Consider the following 21,425-nt stretch of genomic DNA (forward strand, 5'->3'; position numbering starts at 1 on the left):
TATGCCACAGATTCTGTTTAACACTTCCACACTGACTTTCCTTTCTGTTCAAGTACACTACTAAGAAATGCTTAAATTTCATTTGAATCACTATAAAGACTGATCTGTCCCATATGCAAACATTCAACATGCTGTTGGATTGGGTAATGTCTGTTGTTTAGCTGCTACAGTTGCAATTTGGGGACCAAAATGGTATTTATAGTGTGCACATATGTGCATACATGAAATAAACTAGGAGAAAGTGAGGAAATGAGTCAAGCTGCATGCTATAATGGTGGGCCATTAGTACCCATGCAACCATTTGGTTCTCAGTCAGTAGGTGACAGTGTGTGTAAGCTGTGAAATTTGGTACTTTAGTAGTATTTGAGACAAATGGTACAATTGATAGGATATTAGAAGACAAATCCATTGTCCTTGCCTGGTATATGAGCATCATATTTCTTGTGTCACTACATCAGCTCCTTGGAACGTATGTTCTGTCGGTATCTGTCCTCAATGATTTTTGTTTATGTATTTGGAGGGTTCCCTTGGTCCATGTAGATACTCGATGGCTTTCTGACTTTTCACCTTCTTCATCAAGCTTCTAGTGCAACTTTTTAAAATCTCAGAGGCTGTGCTCTTGTCTTTGTGCCATTCTTTGCTGTTTTCCAGATACCTTCATCTCCTGAATCTCCACAAACTTTGATTCCAGAGTTCATTCTCTTCTCCTGAAAGAGGTACAAACTCACTTTAAGGTGCACAGGCTGATTCAGACTGGTGCTTGCTACTCACGATATTTCTCACTACCGAAGCATCTGATAGCACTAACAGGACTCCTGTTGGCAGGGCACTAATCTTATTTAAAACACATAGACAATATGAAGTAGGCATATTGCCTATGGTAACATTAACATTCAGTGCATAATCACACATGATTCTCACAGCTACTTCTGGGGCTATCAAATAAGCCTTCGTTGACTTTTAAGTGGTTTAAATTTGAATTGCTATTCAGACTCGTACCTTATACATTAGATTAAGAGCTTATATAAAACACAAAGCTACATTGACAACCTGTGCTAATTATTGAAATGAGTTGACCCCAGATCATTGAGGTCAGTTGACTGAGTTAACAGCTGGCCATCTCTGCTTCATTGCGATCTTAAGATCATTTGTACAATTCGTAAGGGTGTTCATGATTGAAGGCATAAATTCAGCTTGTGTTACTGATGTAGATATGTGATAAAACTTAAATAACCACTAAGTTCCACATTATATGTGCCACTAGCTACATTGCTAAATAATAGTGAAGGCAGTCTAAGATCCACTCTGTTTCAATCCTAAATTTTGAACATGTATGTATAATTTTCCATGTGAAATTTCAACTGTGCTTATGCAAACAAACTCTGATTTCTGTTAATCATCGAAACAAACACAGAAGGCTGAAGAAATTCAGTAGGTCTCCCCACATCTGTGGATAGAGAAACAGAATTAACATTTTGGGTCCAGCATGACTCTTCTTCAAAAGATTGGCAGAAAGCCCACTTACATGGCATAAGTGGCATCTCTGATGAATTTATGCTGCATTACAAAGGGTTATGCGGGACAACCACTAGAACTTCCTGGAAGTTAAACAGTATACTTCCTAACAATTGTGGAATAGCTGCACAATTAAAACGAAACATGGTTCAGGAGATGTGATGGAGAAAAAAAATAATTCCAGTTTTAATGTTGCAGCTGCAGGACCCTTATTAAACTGAAATACAGTTGTACCAAGTGAAGGGGGTAAAATGAAAGCAATTTATTGGCTTAGTCAGTGCTCCCAGGCAGTTCATTGTTTTTGTCATTGGTGTAAGCTGTGGTTCACTGTCTTTGACCAAGAATGGTGTGGGTCATGTTCTGTTCCAGCAATTTTGAATATAAAATGTAGACTGGCTATTCAATGTATTCTATATTAATCTGAATTTACACAATTGTCAGTTAAGTTACAGTCCTTTTTCATTTTTCTTACTATTTAGATTAAAATTTGATTAGATTAGATTACTTACAGTGTGGAAACAGGCCCTTCGGCCCAACATGTCCACACCGACCCAATTTAATTCCAAATTGTCTGAAGTATAATTTTTTTGGATAAATCTCAGACATAACAGCACAAGCTTTTAAAAAAAAATCAGTTTTCATAGATTGTTGTTAAATTCACAATTTTAAAAACATGGTTACAAAATATTTTTTTGAGTTATTTCTTCTTAGTTGAACGACATCATTTTGCTGACATTTATTTCTTTGGAAAGACAGACAGTAATTGAAGCATGAATAAGCTAAAATCATTCACCTGGAGTGTAAATCAAATACAAATTGATTCCTAATCCTTGCTATCATGTCAGTATTCATCATTACTCCAGCAACCTGCCATTCATCTAATTGGTTGTTTTTAAAATTAATGTTTCACATTGATGCCTATGGATTTGATGTAGATCAGATTTGTTGCAAAAGACAAGCTGAGTCAAAAGTGATATAGCCTGCTCCTCAGACATGAGTTAAGTTATCTTTCCCAATTTCCTCATGCTAACTGGGAAAGGCATTGATTTGCTGGTCTGCCTCAGTCTCTAATGATTTAGTGATTACAACTATTATGAATACCCCCAATTCCCGATACAGATTCCGGATTCTTGCACAGCATTAAAAAGTACAACAGAACATGAGAGATCATGTTTGTAATTCTGGAAACAGCAATCTTCAGCTTTTAATCTAAGTTACCCCTGTGGGAGATTTGTCAATAAAGTAATTGAAAGCATGCTCTTTTTAACCCTTCACAATAATTATAATTGTTTGTATAGCATTAATATATATCTATATATCTTTTAATGTCTTAAAGTGTCCTAAGGCACTTCACAAAAGACTTAGAATGCACAATCTGATACTAAGCCATAAAAGGTAATACTAGGAAGGTTGTTTAAAAGCTTTTGAATTGAATTAGCTTTATCGTCGCAGTGTAACAATGTCACCAACACATTGCACCAACTTAGGTACAGAGTACCTAGTTACAATCCTTAGTTACAGAATAGAGAAATGAAGAAAAAAAAGTGACATTACAGCTGTACACAGTAAAAAAAAAGAAGGAAAATAAAAAAAAATCACAGTCTCTTTCCAAGGGCAGTCCACAGCAGACGTGCGCAGGGGCCTCCATGTGGTCTGATCACTAGGCTGCTCCTGCCATTTTCCGCACTGGGCCACAAGTCACTGGTGTTCCCGCTTCAGGCCACTGACCCCACTTCAGAGGCCGGGAGTCAGAAGCCAGGGCAGAGTGTCCAAGGCCAAAAGGAGCGAGGAAAAGAGAGAGGACAGACATAGTTAGTAAGGGAATTCCAGAGCTTGGGGCCAGCCACTAATGGAGTAACAATTAAAATTATGGATTCTGAATTGACCTGAGTTAGGTGAGTGCAAATTATATTTGGAATGTTTATGGGTCCAGAGGAGATTTATGAAATAAGACGGGGCCAAGCCAATGGAGACACATGAAAACAAGGATGTGATTTTCAAAATCAAGGCATTATTTAACCAGCAGCCAATTTGGATCAGTGAGTGTAGGGGTGATGGGTGAGCAGTACTTTGTGTGAGTTTGAACACAGGCAGTAGAATTTTAGATGACCTTAAGTTTATTGAAGGTAGATTGTGACCAGAGGAACGTCAGAATAATAATGTTAAGAGGTAGCAAGAGCAGATATGAATAATTTGGCTGAAGCAGAAGCAGAGTCAGATGATGTTACCATGGTTGAGATGGACCATCCTAATGGTGGAATGGATGTCTGTGTTTAGAAACTGATCCTGGCATGAATGTCACAAATAGTCTGGTGCATACTCTGTTGATAAGGCGAGGGATAGATTTCGTAGCTGTGATTGGATTGGATGATCTGACAGGGACTGAAAAATGTCCCTGGATTCCGTAAGGGTTCCATTCTGGAATCCATTCACATGTCAATTTGTACACAATGCAGGACAATATGAATATTCACAAGTCAGATATTCATTAATTAGGGATCCCCTGTAGTTTGGTATTTCCAATGGTTATTTGAAAGAGACTTTTCTTCATCAATTGCTGGATGTCAGATAAGTAATCTGATATTTTAACAGGAGAAAAGGAGTCAGGAAAGGGGGCAGTAGCATAAAGCCAGGTACCCTTTGTTTACATGTTAGAATTAACATTTTGTTTCTAGGTAATGTTGCTGAGAGGCAATGGGTTCATTAGAAATAGGTGGGGGCTTGTGTTATGGTGTCGAGGAGAAAACCTTGAAGGCCACTAGAGAAAATGATATCAGAGCAAGAAAAGAAGTGAGACATTGATTACAGTGAGAGAGATGAGGATAGTACCAACATACTTTCAACCAGTTGAAGAACTATGGAGAGGTGTACGTGGAAAATTGACAAAGTTTGAGAAGGGATTGTTTACCTTTGTCATAGTCACCCTGTCACAGATTTGCCACTTTAATAAGTACAGTTTTAATATTGTGAGGAGCAAACGGCTGATTGGAAGGATTCAAACATGGAAAACAATAACACATTCAATTACTCTGGAGAAGGAAGAAAGGTTGGAGATAGAACAGCAGTTTTGAAGGATGGTGGGGTCAAAAGTTACTTTCAGGAGAAGTTGATGACTGATTTTGAAGTGGCATAGGACCATACCTGAAAAGACTGAATAAATAATGGCATTAACTCATGTAGGGAGCAGGAGGAGAATTGGGTAGACAGCAGTTTAGCAGGAATAGCACTAAGCAAGGTGGGTCTCATGGTCAAGGTAAGGAGGGAGAGGAAATGAGGCAGATAGGAGCAAAATTAGAGCAAGTTGTGAATGCAGGGTCGATCAGAGAAAAGCATATGTAAGAACATACAAAATAGCGGAAGAGGTAGACCATTCAACTTCTTGAGCTTACTCTACCATACAAGAAGATCAAGGCTGATCTCGTTGTGTTTCCAATTCCAAATTCCCATCTACCCCCAATAACCTTTGATTCTTTGGACGTGACTTCTGCTTTCAAGATCTTCAATGCCCTTGCCTTCACTGTCTTGTGGACAGACAGTTCCAAAGTTGCACAACTGTCTGAGACAATAAGAAATCCTCATCTCTGTCCCAAAAGGGTAACACTATAATTTTCAAACAGTGCCCCTTGTTCTGGATTCACCCACAAGAGGCAATATCCTTTGTAAGTCAACCTTCTCATGACTGTTCAGATCTTATACACTTCAATTAAGTCATCTCTCATCCTTGAACCAATGGAAAAAAGGAACACTCTAGTGGTAGTGGATCAGATGGTCTCAGTCTTACTGACAAAAAAGCCCATGAGCTCTTTGCATTTATTATTGAAGGTGGTATTTGAAGAATCAGAAGAAAGACATTTCAGAAGATGTTTTGCAGTAAAGAAGCCAGGGCTTATCTCTGCATTCCAAGATAACCTTATGGATTCTGAATGTACAACAGGAGTTTAATCTTTCAAAATTTCAACTGACCAGCCTTTGACCCTCTGTTCATCCTTGTGACAATCCTGTAACTATTTATTTGCTCAAACACACCTTCATTTCCATTCTAATTTCCATAGGCCCAATAAAACCATTACTCTCACACTCTGGCTGTTACTCCATTATGTCCCTCAACTCCACTTGGCCAAGTCCAAAAGATGCCCGAAATGTTGATTCTCCTGCTCTTTGGATGCTGCCTGACCTGCTGTGCATTTCCAGCACCACACTCTCAACTCTGATCTCCAACATCTGCAGCCCTCACTTTCTCCAAGTTCAAAGGCTGAAGATTTGATTGGATATTTCAGACAACTGATTTAGCCATAAACACAACAGCTACAAGACAGCCAGTTTGATCTCAGCATGAGGTAGCCTTTTGGAATGATAGGTATTATTTAATGTAAAAGTCATGGATCTCACCTGGCAACTGGAGAAATAGCACAAACCCCGCATTACTTCCTTTGGGGAGGGTTTACATGGTCGGTGGTTGACCTTTTCCAGGATCAAGGACTCCAGGGTGTGGAAATCCCAGCTCCGGGTGTTTCTGGCCAAACAGAGGCTGATAGTTAACTGTTGTAGGCAATGCAACTTGAGGGATTGGTGGTAACTGCTGGAAACATACCCACCAGAAATTCAGGATGAACAAGGGACTTGGTGCATAGGTAAGTGAAGGCAGGATTCACAGGAGAGGGGCTGCTGAGGGGTAGGAGGCTGCTCACAACAGATTCTCTACTTAATGATGCTGGGCTTCTTCAGAGGTGCCGAGGGCTTGTCTGTGAAGGAACACAACTCTCTCTGGGGTGTATGCTAGAAAACCTGTCAGGGTTTGATTTTCCCACAAGGCAATTGGCTGCTCTCTGCATGTTTAATATCAATGATGTTGAGATGAATTTTCTAAGTTGGCACGAATTGTACACTTAAGGTCTTCATTTAGTGGTATGGGAGTCCATTTGTGAGTGTTTTACAGTGGAAGGATAATTGCGAGACACATGGACAAGTGCAGATTAATTGAGGATAGCTGACAGATTCAGTTAGGGTTGAACAAACTTGGCTGTCCTTTCTGATGAGATAGCAAACATTTGGTAAGGGTAACGTAGTTGATATGTATATGCGCCTCCAAGAGGCACTTGATAAAGTGTCACAATGTAGACATGAATGCACGTTTGAATCCCAGGGAGTAATAAAGATTGTGGCAGCATGAATGAGTCCATCAGTAGCCACAGGTGAAGTGCCGGAAGACTGGAGGTTGGCTAATGTAGTCGAGAGTATGTTGCTGGAAAAACACAGCAGGTCAGGCAGCATCCGAGGAGCAGAAGAATCGACCTGTTGGGCTCCTGCTCCTCGGATGCTGCCTGACCTGCTGTGCTTTTCCAGCAACATACTCTTGACTTTGATTTCCAGCATCTGCAGTCCTCACTTTCTCTAGTTGGCTAACGTAGTGCCACTATTTAAGAAAGGTGGTAATGAAAAGCCAGGGAACTATCGACCAATGAACCTGATATCACTGGTGGGCAAGTTGTTGGAGGGAATCCTGAGGGATAGGATTTATTTGGAAAGGCAAAGAGTGATTAGGGAGTGGTAGACTGGTTAGCAAGGTTAAATCTAATCAAATACAGGAAGAACTTGCGAGGTTGGTACAGAACTGGCTCAAAGGTAGAAGACAGAGGGTGATGGTGGAGGGTTACTTTTCAGACTGGAGGTCAGATTATAGATGAAACTGAGTTACAGATGATACCAAAATTGGAGCTGTAGTAGATAGTGAAGAAGGTTGCCTCAGTGTACAGCAGTACCTTGATCAGATGAGCTAATGGGCTGAGGATTGGCAGATGGAGTTTAATTTAGGTAAATGTGAGATGTTGCATTTTAAAAAGACAAATCAGGGCAGGACTTATACATTTAATGGTAGAGTACTGGGGAGTGTTGCTGAACAAAGAGACCTTGGAGTGCAGGTTCATAGTTCCATGAAAGTGGAGTCAGAGGTAGACAGGATAGTGAAGAAGGTGTTTGGTGTGCTTGCCTTTATTGGTTAGTGCATTGAGTATAGGACTTGGGAGGTCATGTGTGACTGTGCAGGACATTGGTTAGACTATATTTTTTGAATACTACATGCAATTCTGGTCTCCCTGCTATAGGAAGGATGTTGCCCCTCCCCCCCTCCCCCACCCACCCAAACTCTTTCTTCCTAAGATGTTCTATTAATCTAAGTCACTGCTGTGGTCTCAAATTATGTTTTAATTCAGAAGCATTTAAAATGTGCACAGGAAATATATTAGCAGTAAAATAGGATTATCTTTTTTTTCTCCAATTAAAAGCGTTTTTAAAAAAATGTTATTTAAATATTTTGTTCAATTTTGTTGAGAAACATATACCCATCTGCAATAAGTAATGTGAAACTGAGTGGTGATGTGCCTGCATTTGTGTTTCTTTATTTGTCTCTGTGATCCATGCATTGCTGCATGGTAAGTGTTTATTACCCTTCCCTAATTGCTCTTGAGAAGATGGTGGTAATCTGCCTTTTTGAAACACAACAGTCAATGTGTTGTCGACATGACCACAATGCAGTTAAGACAGGCCTTCTGGAATTTTGACTGAGATAGTGGGGGTGAAAAAGCAGGATTTATTTTCGATTTGCAATAGTGTGCAACTTGGGGAGGAGCTTGTAGATGATAGTGTTCATAGCATCTGTAATTCTGTCTGAAGCAGTGAAGTTGGCGAAAGGTTTAATTGCTTTCACATCTGAAATAAATAGTACATAGCCTCAACTAAATTATTTGTCCAGACTGTTGGTTATTTCTGTGAAATTGAATATAGTAGAAGAAAGGTTTTGTTCTATGATACTAATGATATAAAAATATATACATTTAACAGATCGAAGAAATCCTTGTCAGTTGGAAGCTGATAGTGGACCATGTCGAGGGCTGTTTCATCGGTATTTCTATAATAAGACGACTAAAAAATGTGAACAATTTATCTATGGGGGCTGCCTTGGAAACAAGAATAAATTCAGAACTGAAAAAGATTGCCTAAATGCATGCCGCAGGCCAAAACGTAAGTGAGCTCATCCTGAATCATTTTTTGCTTCAAGCTGTTTCTCTTAACAGCTGGTGACAGTCGAAGATATTCAAAAATATTAAAGCTTTGGCTGATACAAGGTACTCCATCAAAGATGTATTCCGGAACTGTGTTATATTTGTAATATTCTGATTTGGGCTTTAGGGTAGAAAGAACTTCTATCTAACATTATAAATTACTTCAACGTTTCAAAGTGATTTACAATCCATTGAATAATGGCTGTAATAATGTTAAAAGATGGTGGCAAATTCATAAACATCAGTGCCAGATAAATGATTGAATAATCTGTTATAAATATAACTGAAGGTAATGAATACAACCAAACTATACCTTGGGAGCAATTACAATTATTTTTCATAGCTGGTTACTCCCATTCAGGAAAAAATGCTCCCTGACAGTATTGGATAAGGACTGATGCTCCGACACATAATTGTTCATTCAAATATATATAAAAATGTGATTTAGGAATGTGCCAGTTTCTAAGATGCATTCTCTTCAAGCAATCTGTTAATTGGGAAATCAGCTTTCTTAGTAACATCCTTTACTCTCAATGCTGTTCATGTTTTGTAACCGTATCATTTCCCTGCAAATAGCTTGCAACATAACTTAGCAGGTCTGGCAGCATCTGTAAGGAGAGAAAAGAGCTGACGTTTCAAGTCTAACTGGCCCTTTGTCAAAGCAAGGGTCTAACTGACCTTGTGGCTTTGACAAAGGGTCAGTTAGACTCGAAACGTGAGCTCTTTTCTCTCCTTACAGATGCTGCCAGACCTGCTGAGATTTTCCAGCATTTTCTTTTTTGGTTTCAGATTTCAGCATCCGCAGTAATTTGCTTTTATTGCAACATAACTTGTTATACCAGATCAACATTGCTGATCAAAAGTGCTGATCTCGCGCACTAATTCAAAATTGCAGGTACAACAAAATTTGTTGCACCAGAACTTAAATTTGCAGCCACCGTTAAAACATGAGACTGGAATTAGGCAGCATGGAATGTGGCAAAAAACAACTGTCCTGCTCCCAGTAAAATGGGAACCGGATAATGTTACCTCCCATCCATGTGGAAATGAGGGAAGAAACAGCTGCTTGGCGAATGGGAGTGCCATGCCAAGTGAGAAAAACTGGCTGAGATAAATGGGGAACTAAGAAGTAGCTCCTGGCACTTAGTGAAGTCACTGCAAGGAGGTTTCAGAAAACGTTATGGTCAGCATGAATGAGGTACCTTACTTTGCTGCACCTAAAGAGTTTGGGACATCTTCCTTTTTCCTTGGAAACCCTACTAACGTTGGCCATATCATCACATGTGAGGAGATTCAGCTTACCTAATGGCCTTCAACATTTATGTCCCAAGGCAAAGGATGGGTAAAATAGATAGGTTAAACATATACCTCATTACAAGTGAAAACAGGATCAGCCACAATTAGTGCCATAACAACGGTATATACATTGGGATTACATAACTGTTCTTTCCATTTTGTAAAAATATGACTAAATATTTTGTAGACTGTTTTCATGGTGATACCATCCACTTGCAAACAATACTGTGACTCAAAACCAACCCAACAATTATGCTTCTATCTCGTACAACATTGAATTTTGGGTGGGGCTCAAAACATCGCCTAAACAAATATTTGGCTTGCAAGTCAACTAAGTTTTGTGTTAAGAACATAAATGATATATTCCACCAATTTCAAAAGATACTCCACATGATCAATCTTTGCGTTGAGTTGAAAATTACGAGAAGTTATTAACCACTTCGTATTGAGCAGGCAGAATGGACATTCTGTGATTGTTCTCCCTTTGTTCAACCTGACTGTATTTCTTGCCCATTTCTTAGATGTCCTCAAGAGCAGTGGGAGACCTTTTCCTTGTCCTGCAAACCTTTGTGGTGATAGGCTTTTTGGGATATCCATGATATTGAAAGTGATAAAAGAGGAAATGGTCACATTGGGTTTTTTGGAAGGTATCTTGTAGCTTATGACACTGCCATGATGTTGCTGCTTCTCTGTGGTGAACGGGAGTGAGTGAGTATTACTGACCATCTTGCAAATGCTGTAGCCACAATAGGTAGATAATGACAAGGGTTGGTCTGAAGTCCAGTGTCGGGGAATCAAATGAAACAAACTGCCCTGTTCTGCTAAGTGTTGAATTTCATTAGTGTTTTTGCAGCCAGGACGGTGATCGGACTTGATAAATTGAGCTTTGCAGATGGGAAAAGGTTCTTGGAGGTTTTGATGTGATCGACAAACTACAGAATATTCAGTCTCTCTTGTGCCCATTGAATCATATGAATGGATCCAGTTAAACTTTAATTCAATGGGACAATCTCAAATTGCAGATGTTGGGGCACTCTGTGATGGTGATGGTGATGCCATTGAAGAGCCTAATTAAATGGCTGGGTTTACGTTATTAAATGGCTGGCTTATGTTAGATGGTCATTATCTTGCATGTATGCACTGGGATTCACACCTGCCATTTATCAGTCTCAGGGCTGTTGCAATTCAGATCTGACTGCAAATTATCAGAGGAGTTTAGCAGGAATCATCAGCAGACCAATTGATTTTAAGATCGATGAATAGTTATTGCAGAAGCAACTGAACACAGTTAGATTGAGGACACCTTCCAGAGAACCGTTTGCAATTCTGTCAGGGTTGCAACTGATACCTTAAACAAAAGAAGATAGTTAGTTATCACTCCAGCTTCTGAACCTCTTCTTCCTTTTTAATTCCATTAAACTTATGTTTGCTACTGCTTGGTGTCACTCAGGGAATGAAGGGCAGCTTCTCTAATGTTTACATGAGAGCTATGGTGCGGCCTAGAACTAGTTGGCTCTGCTGGAAACCAAGCCAACCATTGCTGAACATGTTATTGGTGATAGTTTTATTGTCTCCTCCTTGTAGCATGTTACTGATGGATTCTAAGAAGCTCCTGAGGCAATTAACGCCTACCTTTAGATTTATTCTGTTTTCTCTTATGACAGTGTCATAATATATTACGACTCTCTTTGATCTTCTGGTTGAGAGATATTTGTGAGCCGTAATAGCTAAAATGAAATGTTAGAATTACATTCACACACATTTGAATGAGTGCATATTTATGATGCACATTCATATAGACTAGATATTCTCAACAAGTCGTTAGATTTCCTGTCAACATGTAAGGTAGAGTTATCATTCAGAAATTTAGACCTTTAAAAACTTGTGGAGCAGCAACATTTTTGTGCCAAAATGTTTGGCTTTGTCATTTTTAGTTTGAGATTTGCTTTGGCATTCTAGGTCTTGCAAAGAAAGAATTGTAGACTTTTGTTCTTTTTGAAGGTAGATGAAAAGCAGCAAAGGGGTGTCAAAAGTCAGCTAGCATCAGGAGCAGCCAGTCCTCTTCCATTACCCTCAACATAGATCCATAAGGAAAAAGTGTTTTTTTTAGCAAGCTTCAGTTTGTTAGGAGTTTTTTTTTGTGTGTGAGGAATGAACATTTGCAAAGTAGAAAAGCAGAGGGAAAAAGAAAATACCTACGCATTATTTGTTTTATTTGGGCTGAGAAACATGGAAATCTGACCGAAAGTTACATTTGGCTCTGATTGAGGACTATTGCACTTGGCAATCATAACAGTCGGAAAGGCTGCAGAACTATTTGCTGAATAAGTTCAAAAACAAGAAGACTTGTTTGAACTGAACTCACTTGGCAAACAATGGTTAGGTTTGAGTTGAAGATCAGTATTACAACTCATGCAGCTCAATCTCTGTTGAAAATCACACAACACCAGGTTATAGCCCAACAGGTTTAATTGGAAGCACACTAGTTTAAAAATTAATTAGGTCAGTCTTTCAAAACCATGGCTTTTAAACCAATATGTGTCAGCAAGAGCATGTTACTGTAAGTATGAATGGAAGTTTGTTTATAATGGAGGTTATTTAAGGAGAGAGAAAAAAATTAAGCCATTAGAATCTACGCTGAGCAAGCTTTGTTTAATTTAGCGAAAATGTTTGTGTATTCAGTTCCAAGGATTGGGGTCAGAAACGAATATAGATTGTCCTAGAAAAGGTGAATGTTACCTCAATGAGAATTTAGTGAAACTTTCAGGCCATGATTGTTTGTATAGAACTCTGCTGATTGTTGAAAGTCTAACTACTCAGTTGTGTAAGTATTCCAAGGAAAAGCTCCCATAACAGGAATTGAGTAGAAGTAATTAAATCAAATTTACAGATTGGACAGGGAAGGGGAATTTGATTAACTGTAAAAGTGATGAATTTGATGATTGGATAGAATTTTACTTTGCTCTGGATTTTGAAATCATTCAAACTGTTATAGTTAACATTTGTTTTTTTTTATTATTTTTGTATTTATTTTGTGCAGTAAACTTATGTTTTCTTGTTGAAACTAAATCTGCAACCTGATATGCTTATGATTTAGTGAGTCTAACATATCTTAAAATAAAATGAAATATGACCTATCAAGCCAGATTTCATTCTGGGTTCTGACCTGTCCAGTAGTAACATTAGCTGGGATCATAACACTACACGATTGATCTTCTCCATCCTATCATTCAGTTGTTCTATCAGTTTAGCAAGACAGCAGATTAACTTGGTTAACGCCCAAAGTACCTTCCATAACATTCCTTCGGCTATTCATGTGGAATTACTACTTATTCAATTGTACATCTTAGTCAATGATTTCTACAGAGGCATGACATTTCAAGAATAGAAATATTTGTAAATACCTTCTTGATTGTAATAAATCTGATGTGAAAAAATCTGAATCCATGTAGGCAACAGCATCCTGCCTGAGATTTGAATCAATATAAGTCTGAAGCACAGCCAGAAAGAGATGCTGTGGTTTTAATAATTAAGCTTTCATTAGAAAGCCACCTGTTTTAATGAGCCTGGAAAATGTTTATGGCTGTAACTCATTGGATTACAAACATGTTTCCATCATTTATAAAGGGAATAATTGTTGTTGTCAACATTCTAGTTTCAGAGGATATCAGGTTCTATTCTTGTGTCTCTTTACTTTTCTGTAGAGCTGCACTTTGGCCAGGTTTAAGATATTACCGTGATGCTATAAATCCATCCTTCAATTGGTACTATAGCACCATCAACACAACATTCTAGTGAACCTGGACAACTGCATATCTGACACAAATGAAATTGACTATTGCCTAGCGTCATGGGTAGCAATTACAAAACTACCATATAAAAATATTGAGCACTCCCAACTATTATAGGCAATTCAAATGGCTTGGCGATTGTCAGGAAAAATCAGTCTGGTTCACTAATGTCCTTTTAGGGAAGGAAACTGCCAAACTCGCCTCATCTGTGAATCCAGACCCACCGTAATATGGTTGACTCTTATCTGCCATCTGGGCAATTAAGGATGTACCATAAATGCTGGCCTAGCCAACAATGTCCTCAGCCTGTGAATAAATAATAAAAAGAAGAAATATTCTCTTGCCTCAGATGTTCACACTTTTGTCAAAGTGTGAACATTGTCAAGTTTCGTTATATTTTGGTAACCATTTACAAGACAAGTAGAAAGTGACTAACATTAACCAGCTATTACTTATTAAATATGCAACAAGTGCCCTGCCATATTCTCTCCCCATTCACTCTGGGATCTCTACATCTTTTGCAAACCTTTTTTACCAGCTTGTGGAGTCCCTTATTTTAGTCCCAAGTTACTCTCTTTTTTTTTTAAGTTCCTTGGTTACAGTGCCCATTGCTTACAGTGGACAAAACACACTGACACAATACATCTGCTATCGAATTTGAGAATAATGTTAACGTACTGTTGGTAGCATTCCTATACCAACCATAAAACTGAAGCACGCAATGTTTTCTCTCATTGAATAATTTCTCCTTTAGCTTGTCTCATTTACTCCAAATAAAAGATGTTTCTATAGGTAGCTGTGTGGATTGTAACCTATTACCATTCTATTCTGCTTCTGTTTAAAACCTTCTGTTCATATTCAACTCAAAATGTTAACTGTTTCTTGATGCTTCATTGATGCTACCAGATGTGCTGAATATTTCTAACACTTGCTTCTTTTATTTTCAAAGTTACTTTATTTGTCCATCGGAGAGATTCTGACTGAATTCGAAACAAATTTTGATCTTCTTAATTTAATCAACTATTTTTTTCTTTGATTTCTGCTTGTGTAGCATTTGGCATCAGGGCCATGCTTGTAACACAGAGTTAGAACCACCAAGTGCAGGTAGCAATAGGAAGGAATGATGAGGGAGAATGTGCTACCGATTCACTATCAACAGTGCTTCACCCAAAGACTAAAATTATGATCCCAATTGACTTGACTAAGTTACCAATTAAGCACAGTGTAATAATGATCATATATATCTTTTGAGCGAATGAAGGATATGGAAAATAACATGGTTTAAAACCAGGGGTGGAATTTTAAAGGAGCCTGAATGTCGTGGGCTGTGGAGAGATGTATGGAAAAATTGCGCTAGAGATCTAGCAAGGCCTATCTCAATGTCAGAAACACCTTGCAGCTTCTTTTATGCATTTACCAAGCAGTGAGGTGAATTTCTCACTACGCAGCATTGAGTTACCAATTAAAGGGGATTATTGCTTGTTAAATGATTTGTTAACAGCCAAAGTCACCTCATTAACGTTTAGTTTCCCATCCAACCAGATCTATTGAACAAACTACATATCAAGAATAAAAAAGGTTCACTGGATTCAAAACATTGACTCTGCTTTCTATCTACAGCTGCTGTCAGACCTGTTGAGCACCTCCAATTTCCATTTCAGATTTTCAGCAACCACAATTCTCTGTTTTATTAAGATATCAAGAAATCATGATATTGAAGTCAGAACAAGTACCTGGCAACATTAACTCGCCACTTGGTCCAATGGACCTCCATGTTGAACACCAGTCATCAACAACTCTGGAAATGCCCCAGGGCATGCTGTCTAAATCCACAGATATTGGCATCCAAAATGTGCCAGTCTCTAAGGTCACCTCTGATCTGCTTATGTACTTCTTTCATTTCTATTGTAGCCTGACTGCTTGCTTTAATAGTGCTTACTTACTCTGAGTCTATCTGGTCACAGTTATCACCAGGGCTTGGTCAAGTCAACAGACATACATAGTTCTGACTCAGGCAGCACTGGCACAGTAATTCAAGAGCAGCCTCGAATTCCAATTCAGGTTTGGACACAGTCAGTCAGGCACGTGGGGCAGTCAGAGTCAGGATCCTCTCACATGTTAGAGAGCGCACCACCATATTGGAGTTGTTTCCTACTGGAATAAGAGAGAGGCAGATCTTAAGGGAGCTGAAAGTGGTTGGCCCAACTGCTAATCTTGATGCAGGAGGGGAGATACCCCGAGTGAGGGAGTAGGCAGCGTGGTGGACATGCAGGGCTAGTGGTGTTGAGGGAGTGACAGTGAGTGAGGACAGCTGTTGCAGGAATAGTGAGAGCGATAGAGAATGGGAGGTGGGTACAGTGACAGAGAGAGTGTGAATGTGAGATATCGGAGAGAAGATGTTGTCTCTAATGCTGGGGAAATGGAGCAGGTCATTGACCTTCTTGGAGACATGGAGTTATACAGCATGGAATCAGACCCTTTAGTCCAAACTAGTTCCTGCTGACCATCATGCCCACTCAGCTAGTTCCAGTTGCCTTCATTTGGTCCTTATCTCTCTAAACCCATCCCATCCATTTACCTATCCAAACGTTTTTTAAATGTTGCTATTGAACCTGCCTTAACCACTTTCTCTAGCAGCCCATTCCATATATGCACCACTCAATATTAGCCTGAGTTTCTTGTCTTACTAATCATGTGAGATTTTCAGTACCCCACTACCTCCCCCTTCTTCATATAGACCTGTGCATTCTCGGGTGGTTACCTTGGACCAGGTTGGTTAAAAACAATGACCGCAGATGCCACTAGATTAGAGTGGTGCTGGAAAAGCACAGCAGTTCAGGCAGAGGAGCAGAAAAATTGATATTTCGGGCAAAAGCCCCAGACCTCCCAAAATTTCCCAGACCATACAGAACCTCATCACCTCAGGAGATCTCCCACCCACAGCTTCCAACCTCATAGTCCGGGAACCCCGCACTGCCCGGTTCTACCTCCTTCCCAAGGTCCACAAGCCTGACCACCCTGGCCGACCCATTGTCTCAGCATGCTCCTGCCCCACTGAACTCATCTCTACCTACCTCGACACTGTCCTATCCCCCCTAGTCCAGGAACTCCCCACATACATTCAAGACACCACCCATGCCCTCCACCTCCTCCAAAACTTCCGTTTCCCCGGCCCCCGACGCCTCATCTTCACCAAGGATATCCAATCCCTCTACACCGCCATCCTCCATGACCAGGGCCTCCAAGCCCTCCGTTTCTTCCTCTCCCGCTGTCCCCAACAGTACCATCCACCAACACTCTCCTTCGTTTGGCTGAACTGGTCCTCACCCTCAGCAATTTCTCCTTCGAATCCTCCCATTTCCTCCAGACCAAAGGGGTAACCATGGGCACCCGTATGGGCCCCAGCTATGCCTGTCTCTTTGTTGGCTATGTAGAACAGTCCATCTTCCGTAGTTAAACCGGCACCACTCCCCACCTCTTCCTCCGCTATATTGATGACTGCATTGGCGCCATCTCGTGCTCCTGCGAGGAGGTTGAGCAATTCATCAACTTCACCAACACATTCCATCCTGACCTTAAATTTACCTGGACCATCTCTGACACGTCCCTCCCCTTCCTGGACCTCTCCATCTCCATTAATGACAACTGACTTGACACCGACATTTTTTACAAACCCACCAACTCCCACAGCTACCTGGATTACACCTCTTCCCACCCTACCTCTTGCAAAAATGTCATCCTGTATTACCATTTCCTCCGTCTCCGCCGTATCTGCTCCCAGGAGGACCAGTTCCACCACAGAACACACCAGATGGCCTCTTTCTTTCGAGACCACAATTTCCCTTCCAACGTGGTTAAAGATGCCCTCCAACACATCTTGTCTACATCCCGCACCTCCGCCCTCAGACCCCACCCCTCCAAACGTAACAAGGACAGAACGCCCCTGGTGCTCACCTTCCACCCTACCAACCTTCACATAATCCAAATCATCCGCTAAAATTTCCGCCACCTCCAAACGGACCCCACCATCAGGGATATATTTCCCTCCCCACCCCTTTCCGCCTTCCGCAAAGACCGTTCCCTCCGTGACTACCTGGCCAGGTCCACGCCCCCCAACAACCCACCGTCCTGTCCTGGCACCTTCCCCTGCCACCGCAGGAATTGCAAAACATGCACCCACACCTCCTCCCTCACCTCTATCCAAGGCCCCAAAGGAGCCTTCCACATCTATTAAAGTTTTACCTGCACATCCACCAATATCATTTATTGTAACCGTTGCTCCCGATGCGGTCTCCTCTACATTGGGGAGACTGGACGCCTCCTAGCAGAGCACTTTAGGGAACATCTCTGGGACACCCGCACCAATCAACCACACTGTCCTGTGGCCCAACATTTCAACTCCCCCTCCCACTCTGCCGAGGACATGGAGGTCCTAGGCCTCCTTCACCGTTGCTCCCTCACCACCAGATGCCTGGAGGAAGAATGCCTCATCTTCCGCCTCGGAACACTTCAACCCCAGGACATCAATGTGGACTTCACCAGTTTCCTCATTTCCCCTCCCCCAACTCACCCCAGTTCCAAACGAGCAGCTCAGCACTGTCCCCATGACTTGTCCTACCTGCCTATTTTCCTTTCCACCTATCCACTCCACCCTCCTCTCTGACCTATCACCTTCATCCCCACCCCCATTCACCCATTGTACTCTTTGCTACCTTCCCCCAGCCTCCTTTCTGACCTATCACCTCCATCCCCACCCCCACTCACCTATTGTACTCTATGCTACTTTCTCCCCACCCCACCCTCCTCTCATTTATCTCTCCACTCTACAGGCACCCTGCTCTATTCCTGATGAAGGGCTTTTGCCCAAAACGTCAATTTTCCTGCTCCTCGGATGCTGCCTGAACTGCTGTGCTTTTCCAGCACCACTCTAATCTTGGACCAGTTTGGCATGATCTGGTGCATTGACCTCCACTATTGGTCTTGGAGAAAGTTAATGTTTTGCCTGTGCATCAACCCCTCCACCAGGACCTCCACCTTCCTCCCTGCAAAGGAGGGCCATTCTCTCCCTCACACACGCTCTTTCCCTCACAATCTCTCTCTCTTTCTCTCCCCCCCTCTGTCCAATTCCATCTCTCTTTGGAAGCCAGCTACAACGTGTTGACTGGAACTCTTCAGGTGGCTGTGGCCTCTGCAGCATCTCTTTCTAATCTCCTTGTCGCATCTTCCCACAAACTGCTCACTGCCTCAGTCCTCTGACCCATGTGGAACCTGGTCCTCCAACCGACTCGGAACCTCATACCCTGGCCTGCTTGCCACCCCACCCCGCTTCCCCTCACCTGACCAGCAACTATCTTGCCATTCCCCCCTGCCCCTTCCCCCAGCAGACTCTCTGCTCCTGGTGTCCAGGCCTCAGACACAATACAGTAATAGGTCAAAATTTGCACAGCTCAATGCTCTTCCACATGGGGGCTGCTTCTCTCCTGGGTTGGCTGCTGATATGCTGTCTGACTGAGACTCTGTCCCATGTACTTGCCTGTATTTGGAAAAGTGATCTCAGGCCAGGGAGGAGCCTAGAGCCCACAGGCTAAGTAAAAACAATGACTGCAGATGCTGGAAACCAGATTTTGGATTAGTGGTGCTGGAAGAGCACAGCAGTCAGTCCAAGGAGCAGCAAAATCGACGTTTCGGGCAAAAGCCCTTCATAGAGCCCACAGGCTGCATGTTAGTCAAGTCTGGTCTGCAGTACTCAATTTAACTTTCAATTTAAATACAGCCTGGATTCTTAGAGGTCTTTCAGCCTGAATACAAAGGCATTCCTGGCATAAGATGGTTTTCACATATCTCTCAGGCTGTATTAACTTGATCACAGTAAGCAGAAAAGAGTACAGTCAGTTCTGATATAATGCGATAGTTCTGTTCTCGTGCGAATATCACTTCCTGATTCTCTAAGATGTCAGGCATTTGTAGGAGTATGCTTTTCCCTTTTAATTTACTAAGTTTATAACTCCCTAGTATTAAAGCAAGGCAATGTGTTTTATGTGGATGCTTGAAGATCTCTGGTATCGCCTCCTGGTGATTAATATTATCTCAAATGTCAAATTGATATATCAGGGTGTTCTGGAGAGTTGAAGAATCTCCCAATATATTTTTGTTAATACTGTAGGTACTTTGAACATAAACCTTAAAAATAACAATAGACTACAAGTTGTTTCAACAAAACCTACACAGATTAGTATAAAAATCAACCAGTGTGTTAAAACTAGGGTAACAAGATACACATATAAGAATTAACATAGTAGATTAAATCAATACATATAAAAGGTCAAAATAATGACAAAAGTACTAAAATATTTACACAGCCTAATTACAACCTTTTTCTGTTACATACTTTAAAAGAAGGTAGTTGATACTTCTTAAAGTTGCCTAGATTGAAAAGTAAGTCAATTGGAAACATGTCTGTTTCAAGCTAAAGCTGTTTCGCCTCCAAATGTCCTCACATTTGTTTGTGAACCAGATGGGTTACCCCAACAATTCACAATGGTTTCATGGTTATCATTAGACTCCTAATTCGAAACATTTAATATATTCAAATTCCACCATCTGCCACAACAGGTTCCGAGAACACTACCAGCCTCTCTGGATTAATAATCTTGCAATAATATCCCTGGGCCCTGAGCCCCATTTCTTTCATGCGAACTTTTATTTTCACAGAGGGGCCTTATTGAATGTCTAGCCTGAATGGCAGCTCCTCCAACAGTGCTGTGCTTCCTCCATCCCGTACTGAGATTGTTGTGCATTTGTTCTGGAGTGGAGTCTGAAGCTATTGCCCTGTAACTCAGGCCCACCTGCTCGGCCATGGCTGTCAGTGAGTGTTGTAGTTTAAGACATCAAAGAGGTTATATGGAGATTACATTCTCTCAATGGGGAAACTATTCATATATATTGAAGGCAGGATGGAGATAGGGCAACAACTTCATAGTTCAATTCTCCAACTATTACTCCATGCAAGCGTGGATGCAATTCCCCATAAACTGCACATAACTTCAAAATCTTCACATATCTCTTCGGCATTGCAATATGTTTAGATCATATCTGTTGGGTGTTAGATGCAGTAATAAGTTAGCAATAATACCGTACATGACTGCCAGACCCCCCCCCACTTCTGTTGCACTACCTTACGTGGTGCTGTTGGCTTTCATATGGTCAAGCAAAAGAGCTGAGGAATTGTGGAATCTGACGGATGATATATAGCAGAATAAATCCTGATATTTGACCAGTTTTATATGCATGTTCAGCCACCTGAAATAACGTTGCATTTTTAAAAGAAATTTGCTCATTCTTTGGGAGGGAAATGTCATGATTCTTTTAATCTGAGGATTCATAAAGTTTAATTGAAATGGGTGGAATGTTACAAACCATATTTTCATACCACAATAGTGATTTATGTTTTGTACTGAGAAATGTAATGTAAGATATTCTTGGCCTTGTACCTTGATCAGTTTGAGCTGTCTCTGATACTAATTTATTAGTTTAGCGGATCAGACAGCAGATTAAGAAAGGAATGAGTTCAGATGCTGGAAAACATACCGTTTATCTCATCATTTCATCAATTTAGCAATTCAAGGGAAGGGATGCTTCAGCACATTCTTCAAATGCTCTCCCAACTTAGTCTGGGTCATGACATTAATAACAAGTGCCTGTGCAGCATCTCAGGACGTGGAAATCATTTCACAGATTCCAGATTTGTTCCAGTTCTTTCCACAAT

General features: G+C 40.9%; 1 protein-coding gene across 1 annotated transcript in view; it reads left to right on the top strand.

Annotated features, from left to right (window-relative positions):
- The window catches only part of LOC140482090 (carboxypeptidase inhibitor SmCI-like), a 46,818-nt gene that overhangs the window by 14,174 nt on the left and 11,219 nt on the right, over positions 1–21,425 (top strand). Inside the window, exon 3 of the mRNA XM_072579039.1 lies at positions 8,353–8,532. Within this exon, the coding sequence (XP_072435140.1) occupies positions 8,353–8,532 (180 nt within the window). The remainder of the gene's footprint in view (positions 1–8,352; positions 8,533–21,425) is intronic.

The sequence above is a fragment of the Chiloscyllium punctatum genome, chromosome 10 (genome assembly GCF_047496795.1).
Source record: "Chiloscyllium punctatum isolate Juve2018m chromosome 10, sChiPun1.3, whole genome shotgun sequence".
Taxonomy (NCBI): Eukaryota; Metazoa; Chordata; class Chondrichthyes; order Orectolobiformes; family Hemiscylliidae; genus Chiloscyllium; species Chiloscyllium punctatum.